Genomic DNA, 13,280 nt, shown 5'->3' on the forward strand with positions numbered 1-13,280 from the left:
GTTAAAGTATATCTGTCAGACAGAATACATAAATAAGAAAAATACAGGGAGTGTGTTCTTCTTTATCTGTGCTAGGACTAGCTGGGTGGTTTTGAAATCACGACTACTTTTCTAAGGCCATAAATATTATTTTCGCGTTATCTTTTGTCCGATGTTACGAAACAAAACATTTTTTATATCACTCAACTCACGCCTATCAACACACAGAAAACAGTATTGGTGAGAGCTATAGGAGGCTACAGATACCAGACACAATTGTTTGTTTTTTCTTTCTTTTTTCAGAACAATCCTATCACTTTCAACCAAACAATTTAGCCAGTCGTCAACAGAGAAACAAACAATGTGTTGGTTGAAATACAAAGATAAGTAGGCCTTCAGGTTATTACTAACTGTTCGAACAAAGCGTGAAAAATTATCAGACATTCTTAGCAAACACGTCTTGAAGTGAAAATCGTTTGAGCGTTTAAAATTGATCAACTTAAAAAATATACTTTTTTCTTTGTTGTTATTGAAATAGTTTCATCCATTGTTGAAACTCGCCGTTCTGTAAACTACCACTACAGGATTCTGTAAATTGAACCATATAATAGGTCTTAATTTAAGGTAAGTTGTTAAAAGCTTGTTATGTTATACATATATATGTGTGTGTGTATGTTAAATACAAACAAGTCTATTGTTACAAGACCGTTAAAAACCTATTATTTTTCAATTAAATTCTACTTCTGTTTGATACTACTTCAATGTTTATAAAAATGAAAAACTATACTATAGATATAATATTAAGGAAGAGAATAAGTCGTATTATTGTAGTCTGACGAATCTTTCTGAAACAAAATAATACTAAATCGAAGTATGTCTTGTTTTTAAAATTGAATATGATGATAGTATTTATATTCCATGTTCAAAATATTTCTTTCTTGCTATAGAATTTTGACATGTTAATGTGTATTAGTTTTGTCACTTCCTTCTCGTTATAAGTGCTAATCTTAGTATTTTTAGTAACTGATACAATTTATATTTCAAACAAATGAGCTTTATTTATTTCTTTAGCATGCCTAAAATACAAGTTCATAGTTCTCGTGTTCAGTACACCGACTCCTATATTGAAGCTGTCTATGGATATCAGAATACTGAAGTTCATATTCATGGAGACATACTCCACGTACATCCTCGCACCACCAAATTTACCTTCCGCACAAAACTACAAGTCCCAAAGGTCGGCATTATGCTGGTAGGATGGGGAACTAAAACTGGGGCAGCTGTTACAGCCACCGTGTTAGCCAATAAGTTAGGTTTAATAAACAAGGATCAAAGAAATGGAAGAGAACATACAAATTATGTCGGATCAATTACTCAGTCGACCACTGTGATGTTGGGTATCACCAATGATGGAACTGAAGTCAACGTACTATTGAAGGATTTGCTACCGATGGTAAATCCAAATGATATTGTCTTTGATGGTTGGGATCTGTGTTCTTTTAATCTAGCCGAGAGTCTGGAGCGAGTTGAGACGATAAACGACGGCCTAAAGCACCAACTTCATCACGAAATGAAACAGATGAAGCCTCGCAAGTCTATTTTAAACAGAGATTTTCTTCCAACAAAAGAAAATATTAGTGTAGATAATGTACTTCCCGGCACCAGAGAAGAGCAAATGACCCAGATTCGAAAGGATATTAACGACTTCAAAACCCAAAAACTTCTTGACAAAATCATTGTTGTTTGGATAGCCAACGAAGAAAAAAACAACGATGTCATTGATGGTATAAACGACACAGCTGATAATCTGTTGAAATCTATTGAAAATAACACTTGTGCAATAGCACCTTCAACCCTCTTTGCCGTTGCTAGTATTTTGGAAGGAGTAAGTACGTTGTATATGGATTTTAATATCACATTCTAGAATATATCGATGTTCACTAATATAGCAGGTGGTGACGTTTACATTTCACAGTTTTCTGGTTTCAAAAATTATTAAGATTTAATTAGCAAAATATTATTTGTTGCAATTGAAGAGGAAAAAAATTTCTCAAGATTTTTTTTGCTTCTGCAAAATAAAAAAAAAGCATTTACAACATATAACATTAGAGTTGAGTTCAGAATGTTTTCTAGAATTGTTTGTTTGTTTTTGTGTAAAGCTATACACCGGCTATCTACACTAGCTGTTCCTAACTGAGCAGTGTAAGACTAGAGAGAAAGCAGCTAGTCATCATCACTCACCGCCAATTCTTGAGCTACTTTTTTGAAAACGAATATTGCTATTAAACGTAACATTATAACGCCCCCACGGCAGAAAGGGCGAGCTTGTTTGGTATGAGAGAGATTCAATCCCGCGCCTCTCAGATTGTGAATCGAACGCCCTAACCAATTGGCCATGCTGGGCCTTGTAGAATTTAAAAACTTAAAGGTGATACTGGTTTTTTTTTTCATCTACTGTGACAGACTATTAAATATGTGGCTTAATCTTATGAAGACTCATTTGTAGAAACAAGACAAAATATGATTACAACCATGCTTCAATAAAACTTAATACAACTACATAGATCAGAAAACCATTGTTTAACACAACTATATATATCAGAAAACCACTGTTTACTGAAACGTCTCAGCTTTACATTTTACATTATTCTCATTTTACCAAACCTTAATTTACTATTTGTTTAAATTAATAATACAGATTTGTGTCAAACACCTGTAACAAATGTTTAAATCTGAATGTATTGCAATCGCACTGTCAACAATATATCCAATTAGTAAAACAAAGAAAGACAAAAGACTCACAGGGACATCGCAAGTGACCTTAGACAATCGACTAAAAACGTAGCAATATAAACTAAATATAACTTTATTTTTTTAAGCAAGACCAGCATGTATCACGAAATAAACACAATATATATAGTTTGATTCGGAATTTTTTTTTAAATAGGGTCTAGTGTTCAGAGCACTAGACTTTCAATCTGCGGTTTGCGGGCTCGAATCCCGTCACCAAACACGCTCATTATTTCAACCGTGGAAGCGTTACAATGTGACGGTCATTCTCACACTCAGTTAGTAAAAAAAAAGTAGCTTAAGAATTGGCGTGGGTAGTGCTGATGGCGTGGGTAGTGTTGACTAGCTTCCCATCATTTAAAATTAGAGACAGCTAACACAAATAACTGTCATGTAACTTTCCACGAAACTCAATTAACAAACAAACAGAAGATGTTGTAAGTGTCCGAAGGAAAATTAAATTATCCGTTTTCTTATTATAAAATAATGTTTACTTTGAATACGAGATTTTTTTTTATTTGTGGATTATTACCTTAAAAGCGTGCTCCCACACTCAGATTATGGGTGCACTATATTATATAATAATGATGGTCACACTTCATTATTAGGTTAGATGAGAGTGGTCCAAGAGTAAGTGGTTAGTGTGGATAACTAGCGGTCTTCTTTCTATTAAGTTAAAATTAGGGACAGCTATGCAAGTTAACCGTTTTGTAACTTTTTGCAAATATTTTGAAAAACAACAACAAACAAGTATATTTTATGTATATTTATCGCAATATTTATTCACGACTCTTCACTTAGAGTTTAGGAAAATCCACAATTCAGTTATAATGTTGTTTTTTACTACACATGATACGTCTGTTATAATCACTTTAAACTTATCAACAAAAAAGGAGCTTTAAACTTTAAAAGCGAGTACATTTTTAAGGCGGCCCGGCTGACCAGGTGTCTAAGGTGCACGACTCGTAATCTGAGGGTCTCGGGTTCGAATCCCCCGTCGCACCAAACATGGTCGCTCTTTCAGCCGTGGGGGCGTTATAATGTGATAGTCAATCCCAATATTAGTTGGTAAAAGAGTAACCCAAGAATTGGCGGTGGGTGGTGATGTCTAGCTGCCTTCCCTGTAGTCTTACACTTCTAAATTAGAAACGACTAGCGCAGATAGCCCTCGTGTAGCTTTGCGTGAAATTAAAAAAAAAAATTTCGCGAAGCTACTCGAGGGCTACCTGCACTAGCCGTCCTTTGTTTTGAAGTGATAGACTAAAGAAAAGGCAGCTAGTCAACACCGCCTACTGCCAATCCATGGGTACTTTAGTCTAATAGTGGGATTGTCCTCGCATTATAAAACTCTCATGGCAGAAAGGGCGAGTAAGTTCGGTAGTTAGATTTAAACCCAAAGATTGCGAATCGAGCACCATAATCACCATGGTATGCTAAACCTTGTTGAAAAATTCACGAGTTTTATCTGTAGTATCAGCCCCTAATTTTGAGGTGATAGACTAGATGGTAGGCAGAATCAACTCTTTAGCAGCGAATAGTGAGATTAATTATCATATTCTAACATTTAAACAAGCGATCCTGTCACTTGCAGATTGCAAGTCGAGAGTCTTGACCAACAGGATATGCAAAGCCATTTCTTTATATGTATGTATGTACAAGAAAAATAGTTAAAACCATTTTATAGTTCTTATCCTAACAAAACCAGTTTTCGTATAAATTCAGATTATTAATCAGAATCACTATCTTACTATGATTTATTTGATGTTTTATATTTTCCGATTAGCATTTCGTAATATCTAGTACATCGAACGACAAAAAGTACCAAGTCTTTTTCTTATGAAAAATTTTGTTTTTCAGTGTCCTTTCATCAACGGTACGTCACAAAATACTTTTGTTCCCGGATGTATAGATCTCGCTGAAAGACACAAAGTTTTCATTGTCGGAGATAAAATCCAATCACTGCAGACCTTAACCGAGAGTTATATGTTGGACTTCTTCACATCCGCTGGTATCAAAGTGAATTCTGTGGTTCAGCAGAATAATATAGAAAAAAGCATGATTTTTTCAACCACCAACGTGAATTACGGTGCAAATGATCATCACGAGGAAAACTCAGAAATGAATAAAACCACGGGGTCTGATACAGGTCCTAAAGAATGTTCCAGTTCTGTAAGTAAAGGAACTCGTGAAAATTAAACTTTAAAAAAAATTAATATACTTAGATCCACATAAGTTGTGTATAAAAGGAAACTCCAAATGTAAATACAGGGAATTAGATTTGGTTTGTTATGAATTTCGCTCAAAGCTACACGAGGGCTATATGCACTAGCCGTCCATAATTTAGCAGTGTAAGAGAAGAGGAAAGGCAGCTAGTCATCACCACCCACCGCCATCTCTTGGGCTACTCTTTTACCAACGAACAATGGGTTTGACCGTTACATTATAACGCCCTCACGGCTGAAAGGGCGAGCACGTTTGGTGTGACGGGGGTTCGAACCTGCGACACTCAAATTACGAGTCGAGTGCCTTAACCACCTGGCCATGTCGGGCCAGAGAATTAGGGAAATCTTTGTTTGTAATTAAGCACAATGGACTATCTGTGCTGTACTCATTATGGTTATCGAAACCCGGTTTTTATTGTTTTAAGTCATAAGACTTACCGCTAAGCCACTGGGAGCTTTTATTGGCTGAGCGAGTTTCAAGTATGTTTTTAACCACAATGACATCTATATATTTTAGTCATTTCTCACAATGTTATAAAACAGCTTACAAGTAAGCCCAAAGCACAGTTACTCAGTTATGGACATTAAAGTTAAGAGTTAGTTGAAATTATTTTATTTTTGAAAATTATCAAAAAATAAATAAATTCAATATTACTTCGTGTTTAATACGCTCTGATACAGAATGGACTGTCACAGGAATATTTCATGATAAAATTGGCGTTGAATTTTCGTTCATCGCGTAGCTACACAGTGAGATTTTTAGGTCTGTCTCCTGCAAAAAAAAAAACACCCCGTATTTTAGCGTCCTCTTTCCCTAAACTCACCGCTGACCCACTGAGGAACGTATTACAAATAATAGAAACCAAATCACCCGATCGTTTCCAAAAGGTGTTCCTTTCTTCTTCAAGGGCCCCTGATCCATGACGTTGGGGTACAGATATTAATTATCCTGTTAAAGAACGTTCTAAGGTTAATTGCAAGAACCTGATACTTTACCTTCATCCAGAGTCTTTCATATGCACGTGAAAATAATGACAATAAAGTATGAGAAAAATCCATACAACAAATGTGTTTTGATGTCCTACTGTATATTTTGTTTTATTATTACATATTACATATATATCATTTCCTTTTTGAGATATCAAATTATATTTGTAAAGAGATAGAGTTTTTCAATTACGTACTTCTTGGAACAGTATGGATCAGATTCATAGGAACTCTAAATGTGTTACATAGCATGTTCTACATAGTAATTTTGTGACTAATTTCAAAGTTCTTGAATTTCTCAGTGTGGGCCCGGCATGGCCAGATGGTTAAGGCACTCGACTCGAAATCCGAAGGTCATGGGTTTGAATCCCCATAATAACAAACATGCTCACCCTTTCAGACGTGGGGGCGTTATAATGTGACGGTCAATCCCACTATTTGTTGAAAAAAGAGTAGTCCAAGAGTTGGCGGTGGGTGGTGATGACTAGCTGCCTTCCCTCTACTCTTACACTTTAAAATTAGAGACGACTAGCGCAGATAGCTCTCCAGTAGCTTTGCGCGAAATAAAAAACAAACCAAATATTCCTAGTGTGACCATTCCCCCTTTAAAAGGTCTTTATTTCTTGGACCAAAGGCTTTATTGTTGTTTTAGAGGAAGAATCTATCCAATGTTAAGTTTTGTTATCAATATTAGTGTATTGTGAATGCGTTTGTTTAAGACTGATATTTATGGTCAATTTACCATTGTAAACATAATAAGAGAGAAAGCTGGTTTAACGTCACCGGAGATATCAAATTGTGCTGAATATTTTACAGAAGGCTGGAAATGTCCAGAGTCCAGAGGTGTTAAGCAGAGCTGAGTATCACCTGGAACTTGGAATCGAAGGCCTAAACACCATTGTTGTCTACAACACGTGTAAGGGCTTCCTGCTGACCAGTCCCGTCCTTATTGACCTGATCATTCTGACAGAGCTATGTGAGAGGATTACTTTTCGAGTGGGAAACTCCCTCGAGTTCCAGTCTTTTAATAGTGTTCTATCAGTTCTGAATTACTTGTGTAAAGTTCCTCTGATGTCCCGTAAGGCTCCCGTAGTAAACACACTCTGCAGACAGAAAACGTGCATCGAAAATATTCTTCGGGCATGTTTGGGATTAACTCCTGAAAATAACATGAGTTTGGAAAGTAAGTTAAGCGATTCAACCGACTGGAATGAATCACAAGATGTCATGCGTTCCCGTGCACAAAGTAAAATTGTTACTATGGATGACATTCGGGCGGCGGTGGGTAGCGTTCATAGCTTTCCAAGTGGGGAAGTTCTGGCTAGCAGCTTGCATTAATAATGATGTCTGAGGAAAGAACACTTATTGGTTCTTTAGGCCGTAAGCATCGAGACTCCTCTGATTGGCCACTTGATTACTGTTAAACTCCCTTTTGTGATTTTAATTAATGTAATTTCTGTTTTTAACTATAGAGTTGAGATGCTAAAATTAAAGTCATAATTTTAAGCTATTTCCTAATTTACATATATGTTATAATAATTATAACAAATCACAGAAAGTTGTGTGTAACAATTGAACAGACTAAAGTTTGTGTCTCATAAGAATAACATTTATGGTTAAAAAGATGGATACAGTGGAGTTTCAAAGATCTGGATTCAGTACAGTATATGCTTTTAATATTTCAAACTGTTTTACTTAAGGGTGAATATTCACAGATACGCTCTTTCTCAATCAGTTAAATGTCCTGTTAAAAATATGAGGAACGTGTTACGTATTGATACTTAGTTAATGTCATTTTGTTTCAGGGAAATCTTTCAATATCCGGCTACGTTAAATAAAATCGAATACAGTGAAATTAATAATAATAAAATTTGAATTATATCTTGCATGTTTAGGACACTTCTACTGTAAGACACACGTAAAAACGTACATTTAATTAATTATAGTTATCGTGGGCTAACATCAATTATTTCATAAATTTGTTGGTTTATTATTTTGCCGATTGTGAATATTTATATCGTTTTATAGCAGTTTCTGAAGGAAAGGCTTGTTAAATAATAAAAACCATTAAAATGTAAGGAAAGTCGTAATGATCTTCATTGTATGAATTAATAGTGTCGTGTTAACCCTTTCATTACCGTCAGATGTACATTGCTTATCCACAGTTAATACAACAGGTCGTATTTATTACATTCTGACCCACTATTTAAGACTAATTAATTTAGTATTTGTTGTTATTTTGTCCTCCTTTTTCACATTCACAGATGTTTCATTTATAATAAATACAGGGAAACACATGTAAACCATGGTGACTACGCAAGTCTATTTGACGTCGTCATAACACAGTGATTAAGCCACATATTTAATAGGCTGTCACAGTAGATGAAAAAAAAAGTACAACTTAAGTCTTTAAATTATACAAGGTCCGACATGGCCAGGTGGTTAATATGCTCGACTCGTAATCTGAGAGTCGGTGGTTCGAACCCCGTCACACCAAACATGCTCGGTTGAAAAACCGTGGGGGCGTTATAATGTACGGTCAATCCCACTATTTGTTGGTAAAAGAGTAGCCCAAGAGCTGGCGGTGAGTGGTGACGACTTCCCTCTAGTCTCACACTGCTAAATTAGGGACGGCTAGCGCAGATAGTCCTTGAGTAGCTTTGCACGAAATCCAAAACAAGCATATAATTAAAAATTATACAAAACTAACAGAAAACTTTAAATCAACAGTTTCTTGGATTCTTTACATATAAAAGCTATATTTCTCGATCTCCAACATTGTATTATATTAGCTAGAGAAATGAATAGAAAGACAAGTAACAATAAGAAATTTAAAACATCAAAAATACTATTTTATACCTATACGTATAATTTATCTAATGGTTGCGTGTAATTTATAGCTTCTATCTCCCTTCTAGTCTTTGTAACAAGTAAACATTTCCTGCAGATACAAGATAAGGAAGCACCTGTGATATCCTGAAGGTTGCTCAACAATAGGAATAGCGGATAGGTGTAAACGAACAAAGGATAATTAAACAGTACGGCTAAGTTTAAGCCATTAAAGGCAGATTCACTTAGAGTAATTGCACACATATTACTAAAACAAAAATAGCGCATTTCGATTTATGTAGACACGAAGTTGGATTCATTATCCGGTTAAACAAATGTGATAAAAGTTTAGTATAAAAGATACTTTTCTTATCTCCTGCAGTCATGTTACAACAACATACAGAGGATTAGCCCAAAATTTGCCCGGACAACAACTTAGACACTTAAATGCTTGTGCCTAAATGTAGGAAGTAATGGAATTAAAGTAGAACGTCATCCACGACAACATTTTGTGGGCAGTAACGGGATTAAAGTAGAACGTCATCCACGACAACATTTTGTGGGCAGTAACGGGATTAAAGTAGAACGTCATCCACGACAACATTTTGTGGGCAGTAATGGGATTAAAGTAGAACGTCATCCTTGATAGCATTTGTAAAAATATTCTTTGATAAGCAGAATACGTTATATTTAACATTGAATATATATATATATTAATTTAAATCGTGTAAGGGCTTCTAAGTTGATTTCAGAAGTAAACTGTTTTTTTAAAAAACACGATACAGCGAAAATATGGTTACACCTAATGACACCTTAGGTTTATTATAATTAAAAATAATAATGTGAGAAGTACCAGCTACCTTCTTTATGTTACTAACATTTTCTACTTCTGATAATCCAAGCCACTAACTTAAACTTAAGCCTATTCAAAGCAAATGAATTTTTTTTCACTTCATCAAATGTTAATCTCGTTTGACACGAATCACCAAGTCACTTTGAAATAAATAAATTCGTTTTTGTAATTTCAACAAATTATATGCAGTACAAAATTATCAATACGTAAGCAAAGCTTAATTTAACGAAATTTAAACCAATCACGAACAGGGTAGAAAGTTCTCGAGTCGTTTAGGTAGTTAGAGGGGTCGGCAGTTTAAAATGTTGTAAGTTTTATTCAAAATAACGAAAACATTTTTTAAGGTTTACAAAAAGCTTAAAGTTATTCTACATTTCAACTAGCATTTCTAAGCAAATGTCAGTAAATAACACCATTCATTGAATTCGTGAGGTCATTCTAACTTAATAGGATGCTTGTGAGAATGAATAAACTTATGTAACGTGAAAGCTCACAGAACAGGACCGCTGAGTGCTGAAACGTGTATAGCGCGAAAAAATCCACAGTTGCAACACTCACTACCGAGTTTCAAACTGCCTCTGGAAGCAACGTCAGCACAAGAACTGTTTATCGAAAGCTTCATGAAATGGGTTTCCATGGCCGAGCAGCCGCATACAAGCCTAATATCACCATGTGCAATGCCAAGCGTCGGTTGGAGTTATGTAAAGTACATTGCCATTGTACTCTGGAGCAGTGTAAACGCGTTCTCTGAAGTGATGCATCTCGCTTCACTATCTGGCAGTCTGACGAATGGATCTGGATTTGGCGGATGCCAGGAGAACACTACCTGCCTGAATGCATAGTGCTAACTGTAAATTGTTCTGGAGGAGGAATAATAGTTTGGGACTGTTTTTCATTCTTTGGGCTAGGCTCTTTAGTTCCAGTGAAAATAAATCTTAATATTAAAGCATACAGTGCAATTCTTGAGAATTGTGTGTTTCTAACTTTGTGTAAACAGTTTGGGGAAGGCCCTTTTGTTTCAGCATGACAATGCCTCCATGCACAAAGCGAGGTCCATGAAAACATAGTATGCCGAGATTTGTGTGGAATAACTTGGCTGGTTTGTACAGAGCCCTAACTTCAACCCCATTGAGCACCTTTGGGATGAGTTGGAACGCCGACTGCGAGATTGGCTTTCTCGCCCGGTGTCACTAATGCTTTTATGGCTGAATAGGAGCGAATCCCTGCAGCCATATTCCAAAATCTAGTAAAAAGCCTTCCCAGAAGAGTGGAGGCTATTATAACAGCAAAGAAGGGACCAACTCCATATCCCTAACTCCCTGGTTTTGGAATGAGATGTTTAACAAGCACACGTGTGTGTGTGTGTGATGGTCGGGTGTCCACACACTTTTGGTCATGTAGTGTATATAGCAACGAAAATTAATACTAATAAAATTAAGTAAACAAAATCAAAGAAGAATTGCGCTAAAAACGGCAAATCCAGACCTCTGACTAATTAGCTTGTTATAACCTAAACACAAGCCGAAACAAAAATCGCTGCTCTAATTAAAAAGACCCCAGAACACAAGCAAAAATGTGGGATATAAAGTATATCCTTGGTATGTAACCTATACAGCTGTATGATATAGGTTGTTTTATTCAATGTAAAAAAATTCATTTCTAATTGTTTCACTTATCGCTTGATGACTTTCACGAAAATTACCATATTCGGTTATTTTATCTCTGATATCGAACAAAAAAAAAAAAAAAAAGACTCCTATAAGTTTGGTTTGAATTTTGCACAAGGCTACACAAGGGCTATCTGCGCTAGCCGTCCCTAATTTAACAGTATAATTAGAGGGAAGGCAGCTACTCATCATCACCCCCCGCTAACTCTTGGGCTACTCTTTTGCTAACCAATGGTGGGATTGACAGTCACATTATAATGCACTCACGGCTGAATGAGCGAGCATGTTTAGTGTGATGGGGATTCAAACTCACGACCCTCGGATTACGAGTGGAGTGTCTTAACCATCTGCTCGATTCTTCAATAGAGAAATTCACTCTAATTTCCTAAATAATTTTTCTTACCATAGAGTATTAGAATACAAATACCTATTAGAATATTTTACTTATCGACATTGAGGTGAAAGCTATAAAAGTGTGTGGTGAAAGTTATAAAAAATGTGTATGTTCAGTCGCCCTCAAAGTTATTATTGACTCACATGATTCATAACTTTGTTGTTCTGGAAACTTATTCTTGCCTTAATGCTGTTTTCTTTTAAAACAAAGCCAAACAACGTTCAATCAATATTATCTAGTGGGACGAATCTAACCCAGGATTCTACAATTGACTTAGAATACTTTATGCATTAACAAATCGGATCACTACCTAACGTTGCTTTTTAATACTGAAGGAAACATTCAGTTAGTTAAATTTTAAAAGCGAAATCATGTCACTGCTTTGAAGAATTTTAAAGGTTAGTCAAAATATTTTATTGAGCTAATTGAGATAGGCGAATCATGTTTAGAAGTCGCTCTTATAGATTCAACTTTTGGATTTAAATACAGGGAGAGGCAAAAATAACCATGCTAGTGTTCAATTAAAAAGATAAATTTCTAACGTCTAAGTTTGAAACAAGCAATATTAAGACGAGTTTCAGTAGTCTTAGTAATATTTTTAGTAACTACTGAAAAACAATCTAGTATTAACCGAAAGACGTGTTGAAATTTGCTGCGAAAAACAAATCACTGGTTCCGTGTCCTTTTGGTGTTGGTTTTTTTCATATTGTCCGATTACCTTCTTTTGTTCCGATACAAATTTTCATTTACGTTTAAACGTTATTAGCGCAGAGTGTCAAATTAAAACACAAGCTAAATTTAAGACTATTTCGCAATTCATCTTGTATTATACAGGCCTGGATAGAAGACAAATGAGAGGTTTGGGGCAAATATCACTCTTTTCAAAAGTGCAAGGTAAACAAATAGACCCGCCCGCACTCTTATGATTAGGTAGGATCTGGATAATATGTCCTAGCATTATGTCGCTTACCTTTAAATAGTGTTAGGTGAAGTACATTTACTCTTCCAGCAACCATTATTTCTTCATCTCATTCGATTCGAAGTCTTTAAGTCATTGATAAAAGGGTATAAGTCACAAGATAGAGCTGAGAACACAAAACCTAGCATTAACTCGTTGTATATCAGATGCCGAGACTAATGATGAAAGATTTTCTCAGCAAATTCTTTAATATAATTTATATTAAATTACAGTATTAATCTCATAGCCAAAAGATTGAGTTTAGCGACGTTTCAACATCTTGAAATCTTTCATTTCATTATCCCTAAAAGGAGATAAAAGTGACTTCACTTTGTTTAAAGCGCATGAAAATTAGTGTATTAGAATACTCAAGCGAATGAAACAGTTGCCATTAAACGAAAGATACAGGCTTAAAATATAATTTACCTTCTACGTCCGTAACGAGAAGTAAATATTGTATTCCTAATATCATTAAGAAACTAAATTTAGTATATTAAGTAATAAAAAGTATTCTCAATTTGTATTCCCCCCAATTTGTAGTTCTGAAGTAGAAACTACTTGTGAGAGTTCAAGCCTCGCCATTAAAAATACAAAAACGAAA

At 35.3% G+C, this 13,280-nt stretch overlaps 1 protein-coding gene across 1 annotated transcript; it reads left to right on the top strand.

Moving 5' to 3' along the window:
* The first annotated feature begins 342 nt into the window (after nucleotides 1-342).
* Nucleotides 343-8,068, top strand: LOC143256043 (inositol-3-phosphate synthase 1-B-like). Its single transcript, XM_076512656.1, has 4 exons — nucleotides 343-603; nucleotides 1,051-1,864; nucleotides 4,627-4,938; nucleotides 6,795-8,068. Exons 2-4 carry the CDS (start codon nucleotides 1,052-1,054, stop codon nucleotides 7,314-7,316), a joined length of 1,647 nt encoding a protein of 548 aa, XP_076368771.1. The 5' UTR covers nucleotides 343-603; nucleotide 1,051; the 3' UTR covers nucleotides 7,317-8,068.
* The last annotated feature ends 5,212 nt before the right edge of the window (nucleotides 8,069-13,280 follow it).

This window comes from Tachypleus tridentatus, chromosome 7 (genome assembly GCF_004210375.1).
Source record: "Tachypleus tridentatus isolate NWPU-2018 chromosome 7, ASM421037v1, whole genome shotgun sequence".
In the NCBI taxonomy this organism is placed as follows: Eukaryota; Metazoa; Arthropoda; class Merostomata; order Xiphosura; family Limulidae; genus Tachypleus; species Tachypleus tridentatus.